Source organism: Myotis davidii, unplaced genomic scaffold, assembly GCF_000327345.1.
Source record: "Myotis davidii unplaced genomic scaffold, ASM32734v1 scaffold83, whole genome shotgun sequence".
NCBI classification, from domain to species: domain Eukaryota; kingdom Metazoa; phylum Chordata; class Mammalia; order Chiroptera; family Vespertilionidae; genus Myotis; species Myotis davidii.
This window is the reverse complement of record NW_006294121.1, coordinates 1,132,413-1,153,946: the sequence shown is the minus strand read 5'-3', so window position 1 is coordinate 1,153,946 and position 21,534 is coordinate 1,132,413. Positions and strand designations below refer to the sequence as shown.

Sequence of the window (21,534 nt, the reverse complement as noted above, 5' to 3'; positions counted from 1 at the left end):
CATCTGACATTTTGCTTTTTTATTAAAATGCTTCCTGCTAGGAAGAAATGGTTATATGGAATTTCTGAAATTGATATGGAAGGGATGCTTTCTTCCTTTTTGCTCCTACTAATGTACACATTCAAATTGGTGTAGAATCTGGTTTGTGATGTGGATTTTAGGAAATATATGGCTGGTTACTTAGGAAGTTCCTGGAGAGAGAACTGCCCCTTTGTGGATGAAAAGTACCAAAGTCTACCTATAATTAAAAAAAGGCCCATTTCATGAACCCCATACCAATTCCTATTTCTCTCAAAATGGAAGACTTTCAAATATGGCTTCTCAGAGTGTCAGAGTTAGGAAGGTCAGGGAGATCATTTATTTCAATTCTTCCACTTTACAGATGAGTAAACTGAGGTCAGGAGAAGTAAACTAATTTGCCTGGCTGGTTAGTGTATAGAGTTCCTATTTTCTGACCCTGAGTGCATGGTTCTTTTCAGTGAGCAGCAGGTCATAGTCTTTTGGTCTTGAATTATTTGAGTTGTTAGGGGAGAAGAGTTGATTAGTTAAAGAAAATAGTAAATTTTATCTGTTGTACTATTGTATTTTTGTGTATTTTATTGTAGATAATTGAATGTGATTTTTTAAGACTAAGGTTTTTGTTATTCACATGAATCTATTTTCATGATTTTTAAAACTCCATCTTATACTTTTATATTTTGTGAATGTAAAATGTTCTTTTAATATTTATAAAATATGTAGAAAACTATCATATGTAAAAATTTTTCAATATCAGATATTTAGTTCAGTAGCTTTTAAGAGAAAAGGCTATTCTTTGCCCTGTCTGTATTACCTTTTTATTATTTTCTATTAGTAAATTAAATTATACACATTAAGGGCAATTTGTTCTGTGACTTTTTTATGTCCTGCACCTTGACATCCAGAATAGTTATACACGATAACACTTTCCCTCCTTTCCTCTCCCCCTTCTTTTTTTTTTTTTTTTAAGAAAGGAAGAAATGAAAGAAACCTACATACGCACTTTTTAGGTTTGGAAACAAGGTGTGTTAACAGTTTTCTTGAATGAACTTCAGAGACCCATATTCAAGTATCATTTCCCCTATTGACTACAGTATAACCTCAGGAAAATGACATTTGCACCAGAATTCCCTATCTGAAAAATGGGGATTAATAGTTAAAAGCATTACTTAATTAGCCAGGTCTTATATTGTCTGAAAAAGTATATTCACTTTTAGTGTACTTACTCTTATAAAACTTAAGTGAAAAAGTAAAATGTATTAAGTTTTCTGCTTTGAGCCCTGGCTGGTGTAGCTTGGTTGGTTGGAGTATCGTCCTGTATACCAGAAGCTTGCGGGTTCGATTTCCAGTCAGAGTGCATATCTAGGTTGTGCTTTCAATTCCCTGTTGGGGTACATATAGAAGGCAAACAATCGATGTTCTCTTTCACATTGATATTTCTCTTTCTCTCCCATTCCCCCCATGTTACCCTCTCTCTTAAATAAATAAACATACTCTCAGTTGAGGATTAAAAAACTCTGTTTGAACAAAGATTAGAAAGCTAAAGTGAGAAGACTTATATTTGAAAAAATTGGGAATCACGATATTGTGCCTCACGGAGACTTTGAGGATATGAGTATAGTCCTTCAGCTGTATAAAGTCTAAGTCTGATTCCTGAAGACTGAGCTTGATAATGACCAGAAAGTTCTAGAGGACATTACCAACAAATACTAGTCTGTCACTCAGAAATAGTCAGACTAACAGAGTTGCCTCCCAGGGAATGCTCTGAAGCCCCAAGCTGCTTTTAGTTCAATGGTGTGCCTAACTTTGGGTACTGGACATACAGCCTATTTGCCTGGGTTAGTACTATGTTCGGCCTCAACAACATACACGCATGCTTTAGCTGCCTCAATTTTTTAAGTCCCACTGGAGAATATATCCATCTTAATAATAAAGGCCTGATTCCTGTATCCCTCTGAATAGTAAAACTTCTCAGGATTGACCCTGTTTCTTCACATTACAGTGAAATTACTCTCAGGGTCATTGGTGGCCTCAGTTGTTAAATATAATAGGCATTCTTATAGGTTAAATGTTTTAAGTCTCTAACAGTCAACTACCTAGCTACTCTATACTTGAATCACTGCCCCCTTTTGTTTTCTTCTGGCTATATTCTTCTATTTTCTACCTGCATGGATCCTCCTTAGTCTATTGACCAAATAATTTTTCTGTGGTCTAGACTGTGTATGTTTCCCTACCATTCTCTAACAGAAACCACATTTCTTCCACAACAGGACTGTTATTCCTGTGACTACCTATTTTTAACGTAGCTAATATTTGTCTTTCCCCCACAAGAATGTAAGTTTCTGGTAGGCAGGTACCTTGTTTGTTTACTCTCTATTGTCTCTCTAATGCCTGGAACAGTTGTACTTAAGTCCTCAATTTACATTTGTTGAGTGAGTTAAAAAAAGAAGAGCATTTAGTGGCAGGTGAGACAGGAGCAGGCTACTCAGCAGTTTAAAATACATAGCGGAAAATGAATGGAACCAAATTGAGATGCTGCTAGCGACAGTATTAACATCGCTTTTCTTTTTTTTATTTTGTTTTTATCTTTTCAGTACAAAAGTTTTTTGGGCTTGTGCACATGTATAGGGTTGATCAGTTGTCTTTTTCTCCTCCCACCCCCAAGTACACGGTATAGTTGTATTAACTATAGTTACTATGCTATACATTCGATCCCCAGGACGTATTCATCTTATAATTGAAAGTCTGTACCCTTTGCCATCTTCCCCCCATTAACCCATATCCCCAGCCCCTGGAAACTACCATTCTACTCTCTGTTTCTATAAGTTTGATTTTTTCGTATACAACATATGAAATCCTACAGTACTTGTTTTTCTCTGTGTAACATATTTCACTTAGCACAATGCCCTCAAATTGCATCCATGTTGGTGTGAATGGCTGAATTATATATATATATATATTAGAGGCCTGGTGCACAAATTTGTGCATAGGTGGGGTATGGGTAACCCACCCCTATTAGGCCTGGACTGGCTGGTGGGAGGGGCCATGGGTGGTTGGCAGGCTGTCCCTGCCTCCAATCTGGATTGAGGTGGTGGCCTGGTGGGGAGCAGCGGGTGGGGGGGTGAGTCCACAGGTGGTTGGCCAGCCAGCCCTACCTACTGGTCAAACTCCCAGTCAAGGGGATAATTTGCATATTAACCTTTCATTATATAGGATGTGTGTGTGTGTATGTATGTATGTGTGTGTGCGTGTGTGTGTGTGTGTGTGTGTGTGTGTACATGCCACATTTTCTTTATTCATTTTTTGGTGGGCACTTAAGTTGTTTCCATGTCTTGGCTATTATGGCTAATACTACAATAAACATAGGAGTGCAGATACCTCTTTGAGATATTCATTTCATTTCCTTCAGATATATACCCAGAAGTGAGATTGCTGGATGACATGGTAGTTCTAAAACAGACATATAGACCAATGAACAGAATCGGGAGCCCAGAAATAAACTCATGCATATATGGTCAACTAATCCTTGACAAGGGCACCGAGAATACCCAATGCGAAAAGGATAGTCTCTTTAATAAATGGCGGGGGGAAAACTAGATATCAACATGCTGAAGAATGAAATTGTACGCCTATCTCATACCAATCACCAAAAATTAAGTGAAAGTGGATTAAAGACTTAATGTAAGACTTGAAATTGTAAGACTCTGGGTGGAAACATAGGGGTAAGGTCCTCAACAGCAGTCCTGACAGTGATATTTTTTTTTGTATAAACACCAAAGCACAGGCAGCAGAAGCAAAAATAAACAAGTGGGACTACATGAAACTATAAAGGCTTGTGAACACCAAAGGATATCATCAACAAAATGAAAAGGAAACCTGTGAAATCAGAGAAAATTTTTGCAAATCATATATCTGATAAGGGGTCAATATCCAAAATATATCAGGAACTCACACAACTCAATAGCAAAAAAGCAAATGATCTAATTTTAAAATGGGTAAAGGACCTGAGTAGACGTTTTTCAAAAAAGACTTACAAATGGCCCACAGGCGCATGAAAAGGTGTTCAGCACGACTATTCATCAGGGAAATGCAAAACAAAACCACAATGAGATATCACCTCACACCTGTTAGGATGTCAGTTATCAAAAAGACAAGAGGAGAGAAAAGATAAGTGTTTGTGACGATGTGGAGAAAAAAGAACCCTTGTGTACTGTTGGAGGGAATGTAAATTGGTACAGCCACTATGGAAAACAGTATGGAGGTTCCTCAAAAAATTAAAAATAGAACCACCATATGATCCAATTCAGTTTTTCTTAATTGCAAATTTAAACCAGTGATTCTGGGTCAAAATTTTTCATGATCCATTTCTGCCAAAGTTGGTTTAAGTTCATGAATTCACTTTTTTGACTTCTATTATCTGCAAATGACCTGTATATGTACTATTATGTGCATCTTTTTGCTGTCCTTCAAAAACTCCTGTAGCAATGGAAGTTATGGTAATACTCTCATGGATTGCTATCCCAGAATATAAAACTCCTTTATATCAGAGACTTTGACTTTTTAAAAAGCTAAAATAGACTAAACTAATAGTTGTGAAATGGCACTATTTTTCCTTCATACCTGTGAAGGTTTGGCTTCACATTTTTAGTGAATTACAGTGGTTCTCAGAGTGAGTTTAGACTAGCAGCATTGACATCACCTGAGAACTTGGTAGAAATGCCGCCTGATCAGGAACTTTAGGGGTGAGGTCCAACAATCTGTGTTTTAAAAAAACCCACCAGATAATATTGTTGCACACTAAAGTGTGAGAACCACATATCTTTATTATAGAAATAAAGAATTCAAATACAAAGTAAAGTATAAATATCTAGATATTTTTATAATGATAATAGGCTTTATATAAAGTTATGATTTCAGTACTCTGTACATTACTGACATATATAGTAATAGAATACTTATATGATGAGAAAGCTCACTTAGTTATTGCAAGAATTATTATTGGCTTTTAACATTCATTCTTGCATTTCCTCTTAGTGCAGCAGCAGCTCAATAAATGCTTTTACTTTTTATTTATTGTTAATAGCCATTGAAATTAACAGAAATAACTATGTCTCCTGAATTTAAACCAAGGCAAGTATTTTTTTTTTTTTAGTTTTGTTGAGTAGTATTTATTACTTTATATTTAAATGATTATTTTTTCATTCTTAGGTAATGATAAAAATTTGTCAGATTACTTGAATTTCTTTCTGAATTACTGTTTTCCCTTTGGTGTTTTTCACAAAGTGGCCCTCTTTGGTGTATCTTCTGCCTTCAGTCTGACTTGGAGCACTCAAGAGGAGGTCTATTTAGAAACTCAAATAACTAGTTCATGCTGACCAGCCAGAGCCTACGTACCACATGAATGCAGTGAGTTGAATATTGTCACTACTGCTATGTAGAGCTTTGGTGACTCACAAAAAAACTTCACAATGGGAAACTGTTTAAGGCAGGTTCTTGGTTTCAAGCAGCAGAAACCAACTCTGGGTTTATAAGAAAAACAAAAATAATTATTGAAAGATATTTGGGATTCGGGGAATTTCCAGTAAGTCTGGCAAATTAGGCTGAAAAAAGACAGGTATAGGCAACATTAGCAGCCAGACCGTAGACAAAGCCATACCACAGTAGTCCAGTAAGCACTCCAAACCACTGCACCATTCCCAAACACTGTCCACCATTGCCAGCACTAGCTTCTCATTATAGCTCTAAAAGAGGGCTAGCAATTCCTAACCTGTGTGATGCACTTAGTGGAAATTAAGTGAAAAATACATCCCCCATCTCTAGAAACAATTCTTCCTAATTCCCCAGTTCTCCTAGTTCCCTCATGGCCTCTCAAATATATTTTAAAAATTATTTCTTCTGGCCGGAACCGGTTTGGCTCAGTGGATAGAGCGTCGGCCTGCAGACTGAAGGGTCCCAGGTTCGATTCTGGTCAAGGGCATGTACCTGGGTTGCGGGCACATCCCCAGTGGGAGATGTGCAGGAGGCAGCTGATCGATGTTTCTCTCTCATCGAATTTTCTAACTATCTCTCTTCCTGCCTCTCTGTAAAAAATCAATAAAATATATATTTTTTAAAAAAATATTTCTTCTGTCTGCCTTCATTTACTCATTTTCTCAGTCTAGTCCAATCAGGTAGATACTGCTATCCCTACATGGAAACACTTGCCAATTAGATTACCTCCTATCATTTCATCTAATGAACATGGTCCAGAGTCATCTCACGTGACCCCATCTGCAGGATCGAACCCTGTTTGCCACTTCCTTTCCCCTGATTTCCCATGATTTCTCTGGCCTAAGGCTTTTGTTAGAGTTGTTTCTCTGACTCGAACCTTACGTTACCTCCCTTACCCGTCCTCCTTACCCCTATCCCAGCTTCAAACAAAATCCAAACCTCTTGCCATAGTCCATACAATGTGCTTCAAGCTTTTTAAACTACCATTCACACTGAGAAAGTTAGATGTTCATGTTATACTTGTGTAAAAATACACACACACACACACACACACACACACACCATATATCTAAATGATGGAAACAAAGTTCCTCAAAGTAATTCCTATCCTTACTAGGTACAGTGTGCTCTGACCCTATCTAATATCTTTCTTTTTTTTAATTCGTCTGTTATGACGAATTAAAATTGTAGATCATGACTCACAGTTTAAAAAAATTTGTTTATAATACTTGAATATTTAGCTTTTACCTACTTTTAAAACCTCATTGCTTTCTAATATTCTTCTCGTTTGTCATAGCCAGCCATAATAGACTTCTAATTTCTTCCTACATGCCCGATCTTCCCTGTGTTGTGGCTTTTGTACATGCTGTATTCTCTGATATTTTTTCCTTCTATTTTCCATAGGGCTGGCTGCTTTTCATCATTAATTTCAACCTAAATATCTCTTCTTTAGGGGTAATATTCTTGACTGACCTATCTAATATGCTCCTCCTATTTATTATATTTTAATGTTCTATTTTTCTCTTTCATAGACTTGAGGAAATTTCTAAGCATCTTATTTTTGTTCCTTTCTATTCACCACTTTCTTCTTATGTTACGTAGCCCTTATGATAGAAGAGGTTATGTCTTTTTTGTTCCTTGTAATCTAGGTGCCAAAATGAATGCTCAGTAAATATCTGTTAGAAGAATGAGTACAAAGTATCTTGGAATCATAAAACATTGTACCAATGTAAGATATTATAATGACCAACATTACTACATTCTGTCTTCACAATGAATTTTATAGTATAAAAATTGCAAGAGATCTTATTTCCTTAAGTTGACATTTTCATTCCATTGTTTGATGTTATCGTTGACTAGCTTATTGGTAGGAGAGAATATTTAAGACCTATAAAATACAAAACATAATTTAGAGATACTTTATATATCTGGAATTGTGGATAAGATACATAAAGTTAAAGAAAACAGAAAAACTGGTTATAGCTGAGGTAAATAGACGTACTAATCCCAGGGTGTATGCTGAGGCATGATGGGACAGTAGTAATTTACTGAACTCAATGGATCAGAGTCCTGACATTTACATAGGACTTTACAATACAGTCAGCTGTGAAGAAGCTTCTCTCAGCAAGTGTGCACATATCTATGTGTGTACAGTCATTATTGCATACATGCACAGAACAATGGAAAGATTTCTTTCCTGCTATAGAAATAATATGACATTATTTTCATAACAGCCTGTGGCAATCAATAAATAAACAAAAGGAGAAGAGGCAAATCTTTCAAATGTGAACAGAATTGCTTTGGGAATTTAGCTGTTTCAGGAATGTACAGTTCAGAAATAGCTGCTTCCAGTCAGATATGCCAAATATTGAGTTATTTTCTCAAATATACGTAGGGTGGGCAAGGTAGGTTTACAGTTGTGAATACGTGAAACACAGTGTTTATTCTTGTATTATTATGTATTGTATTATTTTCCAGATGAACAACTGTAAACCTACTTTTGCCCCACCCTGTACTTTGAAAATGTCTGGGGAAAATAATGTGCAAGCAATAACTCATGTATTCATTATACAATATGAAAGATAAACTACTCTGAAGAATCAGAATTAAAGAGTCATTATTTCTAGCACCTATAAAAAACTGCTATTTTTGCTGTTGGTGCTTCTTTTTTTACATAAGTTTTTCAGTATTTATTCAGGAGCTTAGAGCATTTATTTTATTTCATTTTTTTAAATATATTTTATTTATTTTTTTACAGAGAGGAGGGGAGAAAGGATAGAGCGCTAGAAACATCGATGAGAGAGGAACATTGATCAGCTGCCTCCTGCACGCTCCCCACTGGGGATGTGCCCGCAACCAAGATACATGCCCTTGATTGGAATCGAACCTGGAACCCTTCAGTCTGCAGGCCGATGCTCTATCCACTGAGCCAAACAAGTCAGGGCAGAGCTTAGAGCATTTAGACCATGGAAAGACCTCGAGGAGTTATTTGTACTAACTCTGGCTCCAGACAGTACTCCCACAAATACATTCATGCTTATCTTCTTACCTTTAAAGAACAATGGCTAAGGACATAATGGTCTGCTTCTATTACCCAATCCAATGTTTAAAATTCCTCTGTTCTCATTGCAAGTGTACATTGTTCATCACAGACAAATTCATTTTCTGATAAAATTGTCTTTTTCCCCCTCCCATAGAAATTGCCAGTCTTTATCCCAGAGTGTGTTTGTGCAATAGCCAAGTCTTCCCGGTCACATAGGTCATGACTCAGTAATGAGGACAGTATATGAATTAGTTATACTTTTTAGTGACTTTTACCCTTGGCTTATTCTTTGCTCATTTTCTATCTCTTGAATCATCTCCAACTAGAGAGAAGTATGAAAATAAAAGCAGGTTGCATTTCATTTTGCTGCCATATTTGTATACTCTCTTGAGGACTACAGACCTACATTGTATTTACCTACTAGAGGCCCAGTGCACTAAATTCTTGCACTGGGGGAGGTGTCCCTCAACCCAGCCTACACCCTCTTCAATCTGGGACCCCTCGGTGGATGTCCGACTGCTGGTTTAAGCCTGATCCCACAAGCAGTCAGACATCCCTCTCACAATCTGGGACTGCTGGCTCTTAACCGCTTGCCTGCCTACCTGACTGATTTCCCCTAACCGCTCCCCTGCCGGCCTGATTAACACCTAACTGCTCCCCTGCCAGCCCGATCACCCCCAACTGCCCTCCCCTGCCAGACTGTTGCTCCCAACTGCTCTCTCATGCTGGCCTGATCTCGCCCCCAACTGCCCTCCCCTGCTGGCCAATTTGGTTCTGATTGGTTTCTATGCCAGTCAGCATCAAAAGCTCCGCCTCCTAGGCAGACATTGGCTCCTCACAGTTGACCCAGATTTGGTTCTGAATGGTCAGTTTCTATGCTAGTCAGCATCTCTTGGTCTTTCAATGGGGCCTGATCAGAAAGGCGGGGTGGAGGTCTGGAGAGAAATGGAGGCACGGCTGCTGACCAGGCCTGGAGCTAGAGAGACAAGTGCTGATCAACAGCTGCCACAGAGGCTATGGATTAGACCAGGGGTGGGCAAACTTTTTGACTCGAGGGCCACAATGGGTTCTTAAACTAGACCAGAGGGCCGGAACAAAAGCATGGATGGAGTGTTTGTGTGAACTAATATAAATTCAAAGTAAACATCATTACATAAAAGGGTACAGTCTTTTTTTTCAATAGTTTTATTCATTTCAAACGGGCCGGATCCGGCCCGTGGGCCATAGTTTGCCCACAGCTGGATTAGACCCTGCTTCTCTCTTCAGGCCTCTCTCTGAGCCTGATTCACAGCCCCCTCAGCAGTCACTGCTGGGTCACCATGCCTCCAGCCATAGTAGTCAGCGCTGGGTCGCCACGGCAAGACTGACTTCCGGTTGGTTGAGCCTCCTGGTCGTGGATGTGACAGACCCAGGGTTTTTATATATCAGGATGATTCCTTTGTTTGCATTACTAATATTACTTCACTGAGAACTAATTGTAAAGGGAGTCATGCCCCAAAGGTGGAGTGTTACAAATTCCTTGAAATGTTTCTCTTGTGATAGAGTAGAAACTTCCATGATCATAAATTTATTGATTCCAAGTGTGTGATGGTGTATCCTCTGAAATAGTCCCACCTTTTCTGTCTCTTTACCATGGAAAGTGCATCTGCAGGTCCTGTTCTGGGTGAGAGAGGAGAGTAGTGTGGGGCCAGTAAACAGTGAAGTAAGATGTAAGGAAATCCCAAATAGCAACAGAAAATCATATGGCCCTTGTACCACCTTTTAAGCCAATTCCCCAATAGTCATTCACAAGTATAATTTACATACAGAACAAGTTAAGTTCTTCTTATAGAAGAAATGTTTGAGAGTATGGGCTCAGTGCATATTCCAAATAATGTTTTACCCATACTTATCTTGGATAAAGCTATTCAACCTATTCACCTTGTCTGTGCAAAAGGAATTGTAATAGCACCTATCTCATAGAGTTGAAATGAAGGTTAAATGAGTAAATACCTGAAGCACATAGAATAGTACCCATTGCATATTAAATGGTCAGTATTTTAGCTATCATTTGTGATTACTATGTTTTATATTTGAAATCAACTTATTACTAGGGAGCATGCTTGGGCATTTTGCTAAGACTCTGAAAATGAATGCCAGCACTATGTCTTCCATCTGTCAAAGTACTTATTGTCCTGTATCAATTTGTATACCTTACTTGGCTATACTAGATTGTGTTATTTTAAGTATAGTCAGATAGGGTCACTGTCATATTCAATGGACATAAATTAGAGTGGCCTCATTTGTCTTTTTACCTAAATTTGAAATCAGCATGACTGTTTTATCAGTATGTAATGAAATATATAGATGAGACTCCCAATAGGAGCTAGAGAGCAATGATGAGAGAAGAACTGTACATGTGTTTAAAATGGCTTTTTTTCTCTATTTAAAAAATGTTCTCTATGGTGTTGTTGGGACTTGTATGCATGCATATAAGCATAACCAATGGACACAGACAACAGGGAGGTGAGGGCATGAGTGGGGGGGTGTGGGGTTAAAGGGGGGTAAGGACACATATGTAATACCTTAATCAATAAAGAAAAAAAAAACTAAAATCTTACCTGTTTCTGCTACACTGGCTGTTGCTAGAATGTATCAACTTACTCAGTGTGCAATACTTTCAGAGCACTATTATTATTTTACTAAAGCTTATAATTTAAATTTACAAGTGTAATTTATAATGAGTTCAAATGACCTGTTTTAAATGCTATAGACAAATCTTTGAACAGTTTCTCATGTTTTAACCAAAAAAAAAGTCTTTATGTTTTATAAATTTATGAAACTGGCTATTTTGTCAGATTATATTTTTATCTGTTGATTTGTGTGCTCACAGTGTACCAGAAACTTGTTAAGTATTGAGGGTACAGATGGGAATAAAACATAATTTCATGGGAGTATTAAGACATGAGGAATTCAACAATAACTATGTTGAGAGTTATGATTCAGGTATGCACAGAGAATGCATTAGGAAAATACAGAGAACAACACATAACAGTCCTATGAAAAGTGACCAGAGAGGGCAAGGGGTACAGAAAAATAATTTGGGGATAAGGTAAGTGATGTTTGAGCTGAGAGTTTATGAATGATAAGGAAATAGGAAGAGAGTAGAAGAAAAATGTAAAGGCCTTCCAGGCAGAGGAAACGATGTGCAACAAACAAAAGCAAGAGAAAATGGCTCTTTGGGGGACCAGTAAAAAGGCCAGGATGGTGTGAGTGGAAAAAGCATTTGAGGGCATGGCTAGTACCAGGACAGAGATTAGGTAGGCACCAGCCCTACTGGTTTTGTAAGGTCAGTCAAGGGTTCTGAATTCCCCTTGAGGGCAAGAGAGAATCCTGGAAAGGTCTTTAAGAAAAGTTTTGTTTTTGTATTTGCATTTTAGAAAAACTCCCCTGGCAGCACAGTTGAAAATAGTTTGGAAAAGAGCCTGATTTAGAGGCAGAAAAACCAATTAGAAGGCAATTATAATGCAAAATGTTATGAGTTAATGCATTAAGTACAAGACTGGAAAGAAGAGTTGGAGAATTATTTAGAAGGTGAAATTGGTAGGACTTAGTGATTACTGTCAGTCTGAGGAAAGAGGCAATAGTTCTAAAGCTGAGGGTGGCTATGCTGGAGAGAGGGAACACAGGAACGGAGAGAAAGAAGGAATTTCCTTTTTAAGTTTTATATATGGGACCTCCCATATAGCATAAGGTTTCCTAATAAAGATAACCAGGTGGCTATTTGAAACCCAGATTTAAAATTCTTAAGTATAACTAGAAAGTAAAGAGAGTGGAGAAATCAACTTATGCAAGATTGTTTACTGTGAACATCTACATAGTCCTATGGTATATGGTCTGAATAAAAACTAAACATAGAGACCTCAGAAGATGTCATTGTTTAAAGTGCCATAAAAATGGAGCTTTGACATGTTCTTAAAGGCAGTGATAGAGAAAGTAAATAGTGGAAAATAAGTGTCATAGAAACTAAGGAACAAGAGAGATTAAGAGAGACCCAGTGTATACATAAAAAATGTCTGAAAATCTACACATTAAATCGTCAGTAGTGGCTAGCTCTGAGATGTGGGTTGAAGAGAATGACAGACAGAATTTTAACTTTATATTTGAATTTTTAGTAAAAGTACTTTATATTTCTCTGTACTATTTTTACAACCTCTTGTGAGCATATACTTATCTTAAAATAAAAAGTGAAAAAGTCATGTTAAAATGTCATGACCAACTAGAAATGAAAAATAAATCAACGAAATAAGCTTAATCGGAACCGAAAGAGCAGGGAAAGGGCAACACGGAGTAGTCAACAGTGCTATATAGCAGACTGGTCAACAAAGATAAGGACTGACAGAACCCTTATATCTTGGTATTTAGATTTGGTCTCAAGTGACCTTATTAAAAGCAGTTTCAACAAAAGGCCAAAGCGGAGGCTTTACTGCAGTTGTTAGGAAGTGGAAAGTGACAGCGTGAAGAGCTAGGGTAGTAATTCATCAAGGAGAATCTTGAGTATAGAGGAAGAGAGAGATGTAGATAGGGACTTAGGGTACAAGGTGAGTGAACTGCTCCAGATCTTATGGTCGCAAGACAGATATCCATGCCAGCTTCCTTAGTCATGGAGGGTTTTTGCAAGTCACCCAGGAATGTGAAGTAGCATCGGGAGTTCAGTTACCAGCCCCAACTCATGCCAGATCCCAACTTTTCTAAAACGGATTTGCAGGAAGTTTTATAAGGAATTGAAGAAGTCACTCAGCAAGACTTTTTGGAGGGAAGAGACCTGAACCTATTTATATGCTGGAGGTAGACACAAGTAGAGGGCAAGAGTTCTACAGTACAGAGAACATGTTGAGGTACTTAAAGGCATGTACCGTACCTTTAAGTTGGAAAGTAAACACAACTACTTCTGGAAATGAAGTTTTATGCAAAATACAAAACTTGACATGTTCCAAAGGATATATTTTAAACATATATACACACTAGAAAAAGTGAAATAAAGTGATATAAATAAGCTAGTAAATTTCTTTTTTCTTCTTCTTCTGAAGCCGAACAACAACTTATCCTTACACAGAAACGCAGATGTACAGCCAAAACACTGGAGGGAATTACTTTGATACGCAAGGGAGTTCTGCACAGGTGACTACCGTGGTCTCATCCCACAGTATGGTGGGCACTGGTGGGATTCAGATGGGCGTCACGGGAGGACAACTCATCAGCAGCTCCGGGGGAACCTATCTGATCGGCAATTCAATGGAGAATTCTGGTCACTCCGTGACGCATACCACTCGGGCCTCCCCAGCGACAGTAAGTATTGGAGTTTTTATTTGTTTAATTTAGCCTCTTGGTAGCCACTATTGACATTTTTCAATATAGGGAGAAAAAAACGACACAGACTGGGCTGGGACAAGAAAGTGTTAGGTTTAGTACTGTGGTATTTATCCAGAATGTAGTATGTGTGCTATTATGCAGAATGTTCCTGATATGCCCTCCACAATTATATGAATTTGGAAGTTTTCATTAACAGTAGGAGAAAAGAGAGGGGATTCTCACTCATTAATACTAACTTTAATAGGTTTTCTTCAATGATATTCAGTAAAATGTTTTAAATTTCTGCCCAAAGAACTTACTTTTACATTATTTTGATTTACACTGGCTTTTTATGAGATAAAAACCAAAAAGTAATATACAGAGTAAAATATCATTTGTTTGGAAATTTCACATCTTTCAACAGTAATATTTATACTAGCTAATTGCCAGAGAAGTTACTTTATGAAGGGCAACATTTCCCACACCTTAGACATTTAAATTTGGCCATATTCTCATGCCACCTATACTGTTTATTTAACATATTTTTTAGTTGATTCACTTTTAAAAGAGAAAATGATACGTATTTTTTCTAAGTTATATTAAAATCCACTCTTTAAAAGTAAATTAAAAATGTTTACCCATGTGCCATTTTTTATTCTACCAAAGAGACAGTGGTGTAGATAATTAGGGGATCAATGATCTAGGTCAGTGGTCGGCAAACTTGTCGCTCGGCAAACCGCAGCTCGCGAGCCACGAGGCTCTTTGGCCCCTTGAGTATAGCGGTATTTTGTGGAAAACCCACACTTAAGGAGCCAAAGAGCCACATGTGGCTCACGAGCCGCAGTTTGCTGACCACGGATCTAGGTATTTCCAATGAAAAATATTTGTGTTGGCTCTGATAATTGCTATAAGCCAATAGCATCTTAGGAACACACATATTTTTGAGTTTTCAAGTTTTTAGAATTTAATAAATACAATTATTTTGACACAATATATTTTAATGTAGTGAAATGATGTCACAGAAATGGTCATAGAAAGCTTGTAGAATTTGAAATCATCAAACTCTGTCACCTGAGCTTTCTATTTTCACCTCAATTAAGCTTATAAAAAGACTGTAGTCATTTAGAACTGCCTAGCTAAAGTAGCAGTGGGATTGATTTTCTAGATGTCCTATGTAAAAGGAGCCTGGGGATTTGAAATAATCACAAGCATCTCTTTTTAACTTACCATATACTTTGTTCTTATAATGAAATAGAGGTAGAAACAAATTTGTTAGAAAATAATAATATGAGAAACTTTACATTTTTCATTTTATGGATTTTCAAGATGTAACATGTACTTGGTAAGTACTTTATACATACCTTTCTGTTTGTAACGATTACGTGTTTACACTTTCGTCATTTAGTGCCTTTTCCCTAATCCATTCTTTGAAGTTCTTTACTTCTAGCTCACTTTTTCTTACTAACATCAGAACAGTAGCTATTCTCAGTGGAGAGTTCCTTTTTTGTAACCTTTTCTTTGTGTTTTTGGATTATTTCTTATGTATATTTGTCTCTTGTTTTCTTAACAATAGGTACTAACAATAGATATGGCATGTCTAAACCTTTTAGTCCCAATATATTTATGTGGATTATAAACTAAATGATACCCTTTTTGCACCTCAGTTCACCTATCCATAAAATAAGTGGTTACATAGATTAAGCAATTTCCTCCCAGCTTTACAATCATAATATTCACAAAGGAATTGTAAAATGTCCTAGATGTAAAAATAACTATCTTTCCCATAACATAAAAATAGATTCCAGTACTTTATAGTGCTCCTGAGAAGGGTCACCCAAAAAGTCATTTGCAGTGGGAAAGGAAGTACTTGCCACTATCAAGGCCTTAGTAAAACTGAAAAATGAAGAGAAAGAGTATTTTCCCATTTTTGTTTCATCCACCCTCTCATGATAGCATACCATGTCTCCAGCCTTATCCTTCCCCTACTTTATTTTCTCCAGGCGTTTCTGTTTACCTTCACACTGATTTCTGGGTCCCTGTTAAACATACTTATCAACTGGAAATGTGTTACCTAGATTTATTAGTGCTGTTACTAAGTTAACTGAATTGATTATTCCAGGTCATGTGAATACAGGTGCAAACATTAACAGGGTAAATTTATTATTTGACGTTTTTCTATATACAGTATGAAAAAGTGGCATTTCTCCTTCAGTTATCCATTACATAAATTTGATGCATGATTTCTATTATATTAGTTGGTAAATTAAACTAATATTAAAAATAAAATAACAGAATTATTGCTGGGGTCCAACCCCAGCAGGTCCAGGGGTCCCCAAAGGTGTGGACGGAGTCGGCGAAGAAGGAATGACACAGAGACAGCGTTCAGTTGATAAGCAGCCTAGCCAGGATCTCTAGCCAAGTTCTGATCCGGATCTCCAGCCAAGTTCTGTGTCCATGTTCTCTTGCTAGGTCCTCCAGCCAGGTTCTCCAGCTTCTCCAGCCAGGTTCAGTCACCAGGTTCTAGTCAGGTTCTGTTGCCATGTTCTCTCCAGCGAAGTTCCTCTGTCCTAGGTTCTGTGTAGGTTCTGTGTCTAGGTTCTGTGGCCTGTTGTCTTGTTGCATCTGTATTTATACCAGTTGATTCCAATCCTATCAATCTCTATTCCACACGTTAGGGTGTTTCTTATCTCTATTCCAGGGAGTAAAGATTATGTAGCTTAAGCATGATTGTTCGTAGTTAAAGTGATTAATTACCCGCCTGGCACTTAGTTAAGGGGTTTTATTCCCTCCCTAACTTCAGGGGAAAATCCCTACCTGGGGAAACAACCTTTCTCAGAGAGGTGACCTTGGTTAAAACACATAGTGCCAAGAAGGTGAGCAAACCTATTAAGAACAGCATGCCATATATGCCAGGTCCCCTGAAACATATGCTGTGCAGATGTTTCTTCCCTGCAGCGACTGTGTCAAGCAGCAAGGATGGACCGGCTCCCAGCAAATTATAACAACTGGAAATAGTGGGAAACTACTGAAAGTACCCCACCACTTCATAGTATCAATTGTATATATTAATTTACACATTTTAAAATGCATTCATATTTAAGATTATGTTAAAGATGGTTTTTTGTTTTTCATTTTTATAAGAAAATTTCCCTTTTAGCAAGAGAAGTGTAAAAGTTAAATAAAAAGATAACTTTTGCCTGGAATGATGATAGGTGCCCTCATCAGAGCACATATGATAGTGCCATGTGATAGATTTATATTATCTAAATATGCATCTGCTAGTGTTACTTGTATTTCTTACCAAATTTATTTCCCTTTTAGTTCCCCTCTCAATGGTGCTAGAGATCTTCATCTGCTTCTTTCACAGAGACCTGGTGGTTCTGTTTGCATTTTCACATCTGTTATTATAGTGAAGTTAACAAAGTTTGGGTGCCATGAAACCTATTTAATATTTCCTTCCATCCTCCTTTTGCCAAATGTTAGAATATTTGTAGCTTTTTGGTTGTTTAGATTGTTAAAACTCAGAGATTTTTTGATAAGTGCCCATGTCATCAAAGGAAATTTAGTTATTTTTATGTATCAGTTTCATTCACTATAGAACCATTCAAAGAAGTTATATGAGCACAGTCTTTTTTATCCTTTAAAAAATTTTTTTATTGAATTTATTGGGATGACATTCAGTTGTATTGAATTTATTAGGGTGAAATTATGTAGGTTTCAGGGGTACAATTCTATAATATATAATCTGTATATTGTATTATGTGTTCACCACTCAGTCAAACCTCCTTCAGTCACCATTTATCCCCTCTTGACTCTCTTCTGCCTCCCTCTCCCCCTCTTTTCCTCTGGTAATCACCATACAGTTGTCTGTGTCTGTGAGCACAATCTTTAACAACTTGTTGGTCAACACTCAAGCCATTTCTTTCCAAATGTTTAGGCAGACTGTGCCATATAAATTCAGTTATTCTAGCTGTTTAATAATCAACCTATCAGCATGCCTGATGCAACTGACTATGTAGAAGAAGCCTATTCTGTAGACACAATTCCTGACTGAAATTGGGCTGTTTCTTAAGAACCTCTAATAAGTTAAATGTATAGTTAATTAACTTAGTTGAAGTAAAACTAGTTAAATATGGGTACTTAGAAATATCACAAACCTATCACCTTTATTCAGTTTCCTGCCCTGGTTCTCTGGAAAATTACTTAGACTCTCTCTTACATTTGACCTCTGTCTGTACTGAAATACTTCGATTTAAATTTATTAGGAATAATTTCCTGCCACAAAGAAAACTTTACTCTAGTGTACAAACCACTTTCTCAAGATACGGCAATCGCTGTGACCGGTTTGGCTCAGTGGACAGAGCGTCAGCCTGTGGACTGAAAGGTCCCAGGTTCGATTCCAGTCAAGGGCATGTACCTTGGTTGTGGGCAAATCCCCAGTAGTGGGTATGCAGGAGGCAGCTGATCGATGTTGCTCTATCATCGATGTTTCTAACTATCCCTCTCCCTTCCTCTCTGTAAAAAATCAATAAAATATATATATTGTTTTAAAAAGATACGGCAATGAAAAAAGATGATTTGAAATTGAAGCCACTGCTAAGAAAAATAAATGATTAACATTTGAATATTTTCTTGCCTAGTCTAATATTCAATATAAAACCATATTTCTCATACTAGAAGAATCTCTGAATCATTTATGGACAACTTTTAGTTGAGCGTGTGATTTACTTTAGTTTTATAACTTTAAATGAAAATATATATTTTATATAAATGTTTTAGAATTTTATTTTTGTTTGTGCATTATAAAAGTTGTCCATGTTAAAGGTACCTAAAAATGTAAGAATTTTTCAAAAGATTATGATGGTAACAAATTAAATTTTATTTGATGAATATGTTACGGTACAAAGTACTATTTTTTAAATTACCATGTGTGTAAATTACATATATATATATATGTTTTACATATATAAATATATACACACATTTAAAAGGCATTTCTGCTGATAGTATTAAATAAGAATTTTCAAAAACATTATGTAACTTTTTTGTTAGAACATCTCTGGATATGAGTTCTGCTGAGTTACTACTAGAATAAATGTTTTACATTTATTAAATTAATTCTAGGGATCTAATTATTGTTAATATTTTAGTAACATATGACATTAAGGTAAAAGAGTTGTGTGTGCCTATAGTTATAATTTTGAACTTATTATACTTTGATCTTTCTTCTAACTACATTACCAAGTTTCTTGTGTGTTTTCCTTCATTTGAAATTCTAATTTATTTTTCTGTAAGTGATATAACTTACAGAATTTTGGAATTTTGAAACCTGAAAACAATATGCATTTGAATATCAAAATCTTGTGATTGTAGTAGGTGATATTTTGTGCTTATCAAAACACAGTTTATCTTACACCACACTGTTCAGTAATTAACAATTTGCTTTAAGGAACTTCATTTACTCACTACTCCATAAAATAACATTTGTATTCTTATAATTAGATGCTTATTATGGAGGGTTGTTTTTCTTTTTGTTTGTTAAATAAGGTTATACTAATCACTGTTGAGACTGTGATATGAAAGCTAAGTTTTACATGTTCCTGTATATTCATTTAGTAATTATATGTTAAGTGGCTTTTGCTAAAATTGGGTTCCACCAAGGGGCACAAGGAAAATATGTTGAAACTAAAATTGTTGGTATCTCTCCCTCTTTTGATTAATATAAAATACTGTCATTTCTTTCAATTACTTGGTTGAAAATTTGAATGACCATCCGTTACTATATAAGTAAAAGTTTGGCCTACCTTTCTCAATTTATAGAAAGTTAAGAATTCATTTAAAAATTATAGATACTTTTATTTTTTTATCCTTGGGTTTATGTGTTTATGGACTTAGTATAGGGAATTTTTTTTTCTAAGTTGAATATATGTATAGCGCCTCAGAAAATGACCTTGCCTTCTTATTCCTTTGCAGGTCCCTATGGCCACTTGCTTTGTTTTAGATTTTTAATTAATTTATTTATGTGAATTCTATACATTCTTAAATTGCACAATTCAAAAACTATAAGAAAGTGCATAATGTAGTCTCCTTCTCAGCCCTATTCCTCAGTTCTTTTCCTTAAAGGCAACCACTGTTATCAAGTTCTTTTTAGTGTCATTCTAGGGATAGTCTATGAATATACAAGTAGAATGCCTTTCTCTCCCTCTCTCATTACCATTTTTTAAATCTAAATGATGATAAAAATACTGCATCTTGCTTTTTTTTACCTAGCAGTATATCTCAGACATTTTTTTTTCATAACTGCTTTTTTTTACCTAGCAGTATATCTCAGACATTTTTTTTTCATAACAGTACTTGAAGGACCTCCTTATATTTGTGGGAAATGACTATGTTAGAAGTAGCTGAGCTGCCTGTCTATCTTACCAAAGGGGAAAATAAGTGAAAATAATGTTGGATTATTGATTATAGCTATATAGAGATAGAAAAACCATATAGTCACATGAGAATAAAACTTCTGTCTAATTATCATATATAAAGATATGCTTAGAAAGAATTTTTAATTTATTTTTAGAAGAGTGCATAAATTATGTATAAATCAGTTCTATTTTTCTGTTTTCCTGTGTCCTGTGTTCCTTCAGCCAATGTGAGCCCTCAAATGAAACTCCTCAGACAGAATACCATGAATCTTCTGCTTCCTACACCAAATCCTAAATTGACTGAAGGTTCTGGGACCTCATTTTTAAATCACTTAATAAAATGGGACTTTGAGTGACTTGTAGTCTCAGTCACTTCATCTAGATTCCATTTAGCTGTCAGTCAGTTCACACTGCTCTGGCCTTGAAGCTGATAAGATCTAGAGGCAGTAATTTTATGGTTAAAGCTGTAAGACATTCCACTCCTGGAAATCTTGATAAACTAAAAGGTTAAGACAAACAGAATGACAGGGGCCTCCGCCTCTCCTGAGCACAGCTGATGGATTCCCCTGAATTTCTAAAGCAAAATATAACGAGTAATTTTAATTTTTAGCTATTTCACACTGAAAAAAACATTTCAGAACATTTGCTAGAAATGACTATATTCTATTTCATGTGAAATCTAGATTAGGAAAGGTTAATGCTGTTTATGAATTCTACTTGAAATATGGAAGTAAGTTATGTTCCAGATGACCTTTTGTATAACTTTAGCTTGATCCTTATATTTAGAAATCAAATTTCAAATTAGTTTACTTGTTTAAAATTACTATACATTTTAAAGGCAAAGTATCACTAATGTTTCACTCATGGAAACCGGGTAATCTAGATAAAATATCTAATGTATTGGTGGCAAATTTAAATACACTGTGGTCTGTGAAATACATGAGTCAATATTAGACCCATATAATTTTAATACTGCCTCTTCCACTGGCCCATGTCTTTCAATTTAATGAGTGAAAATAAATACAATGCCTGTGTCCAGTGATCAATTCTCAAATGAGAGGAATCTGTATGTCCCCATGTTTATCAGTTCATACCCCAAAAGCATGATTACCACTTCCTCAGCGTTCATTAAGGGAGTTGTATTTATTGGTCACAGAATTAGTCTGGTTTCTTTTAAAATCTAGCTATTGTATTTGATTATAACTCTAGGTGTCTGTAAATTCCATGGACTAGGAG

The 21,534-nt window shown here is 36.3% G+C and overlaps 1 protein-coding gene across 1 annotated transcript in view; it reads left to right on the top strand.

The window, feature by feature from the left end:
• RFX3 (regulatory factor X3) overlaps positions 1 to 21,534 on the top strand; it is a 147,071-nt gene that overhangs the window by 41,437 nt on the left and 84,100 nt on the right. The window contains exon 3 of the mRNA XM_015566895.1: positions 13,621 to 13,879. Coding sequence (XP_015422381.1) covers positions 13,621 to 13,879 — 259 coding nt within the window. The remainder of the gene's footprint in view (positions 1 to 13,620; positions 13,880 to 21,534) is intronic.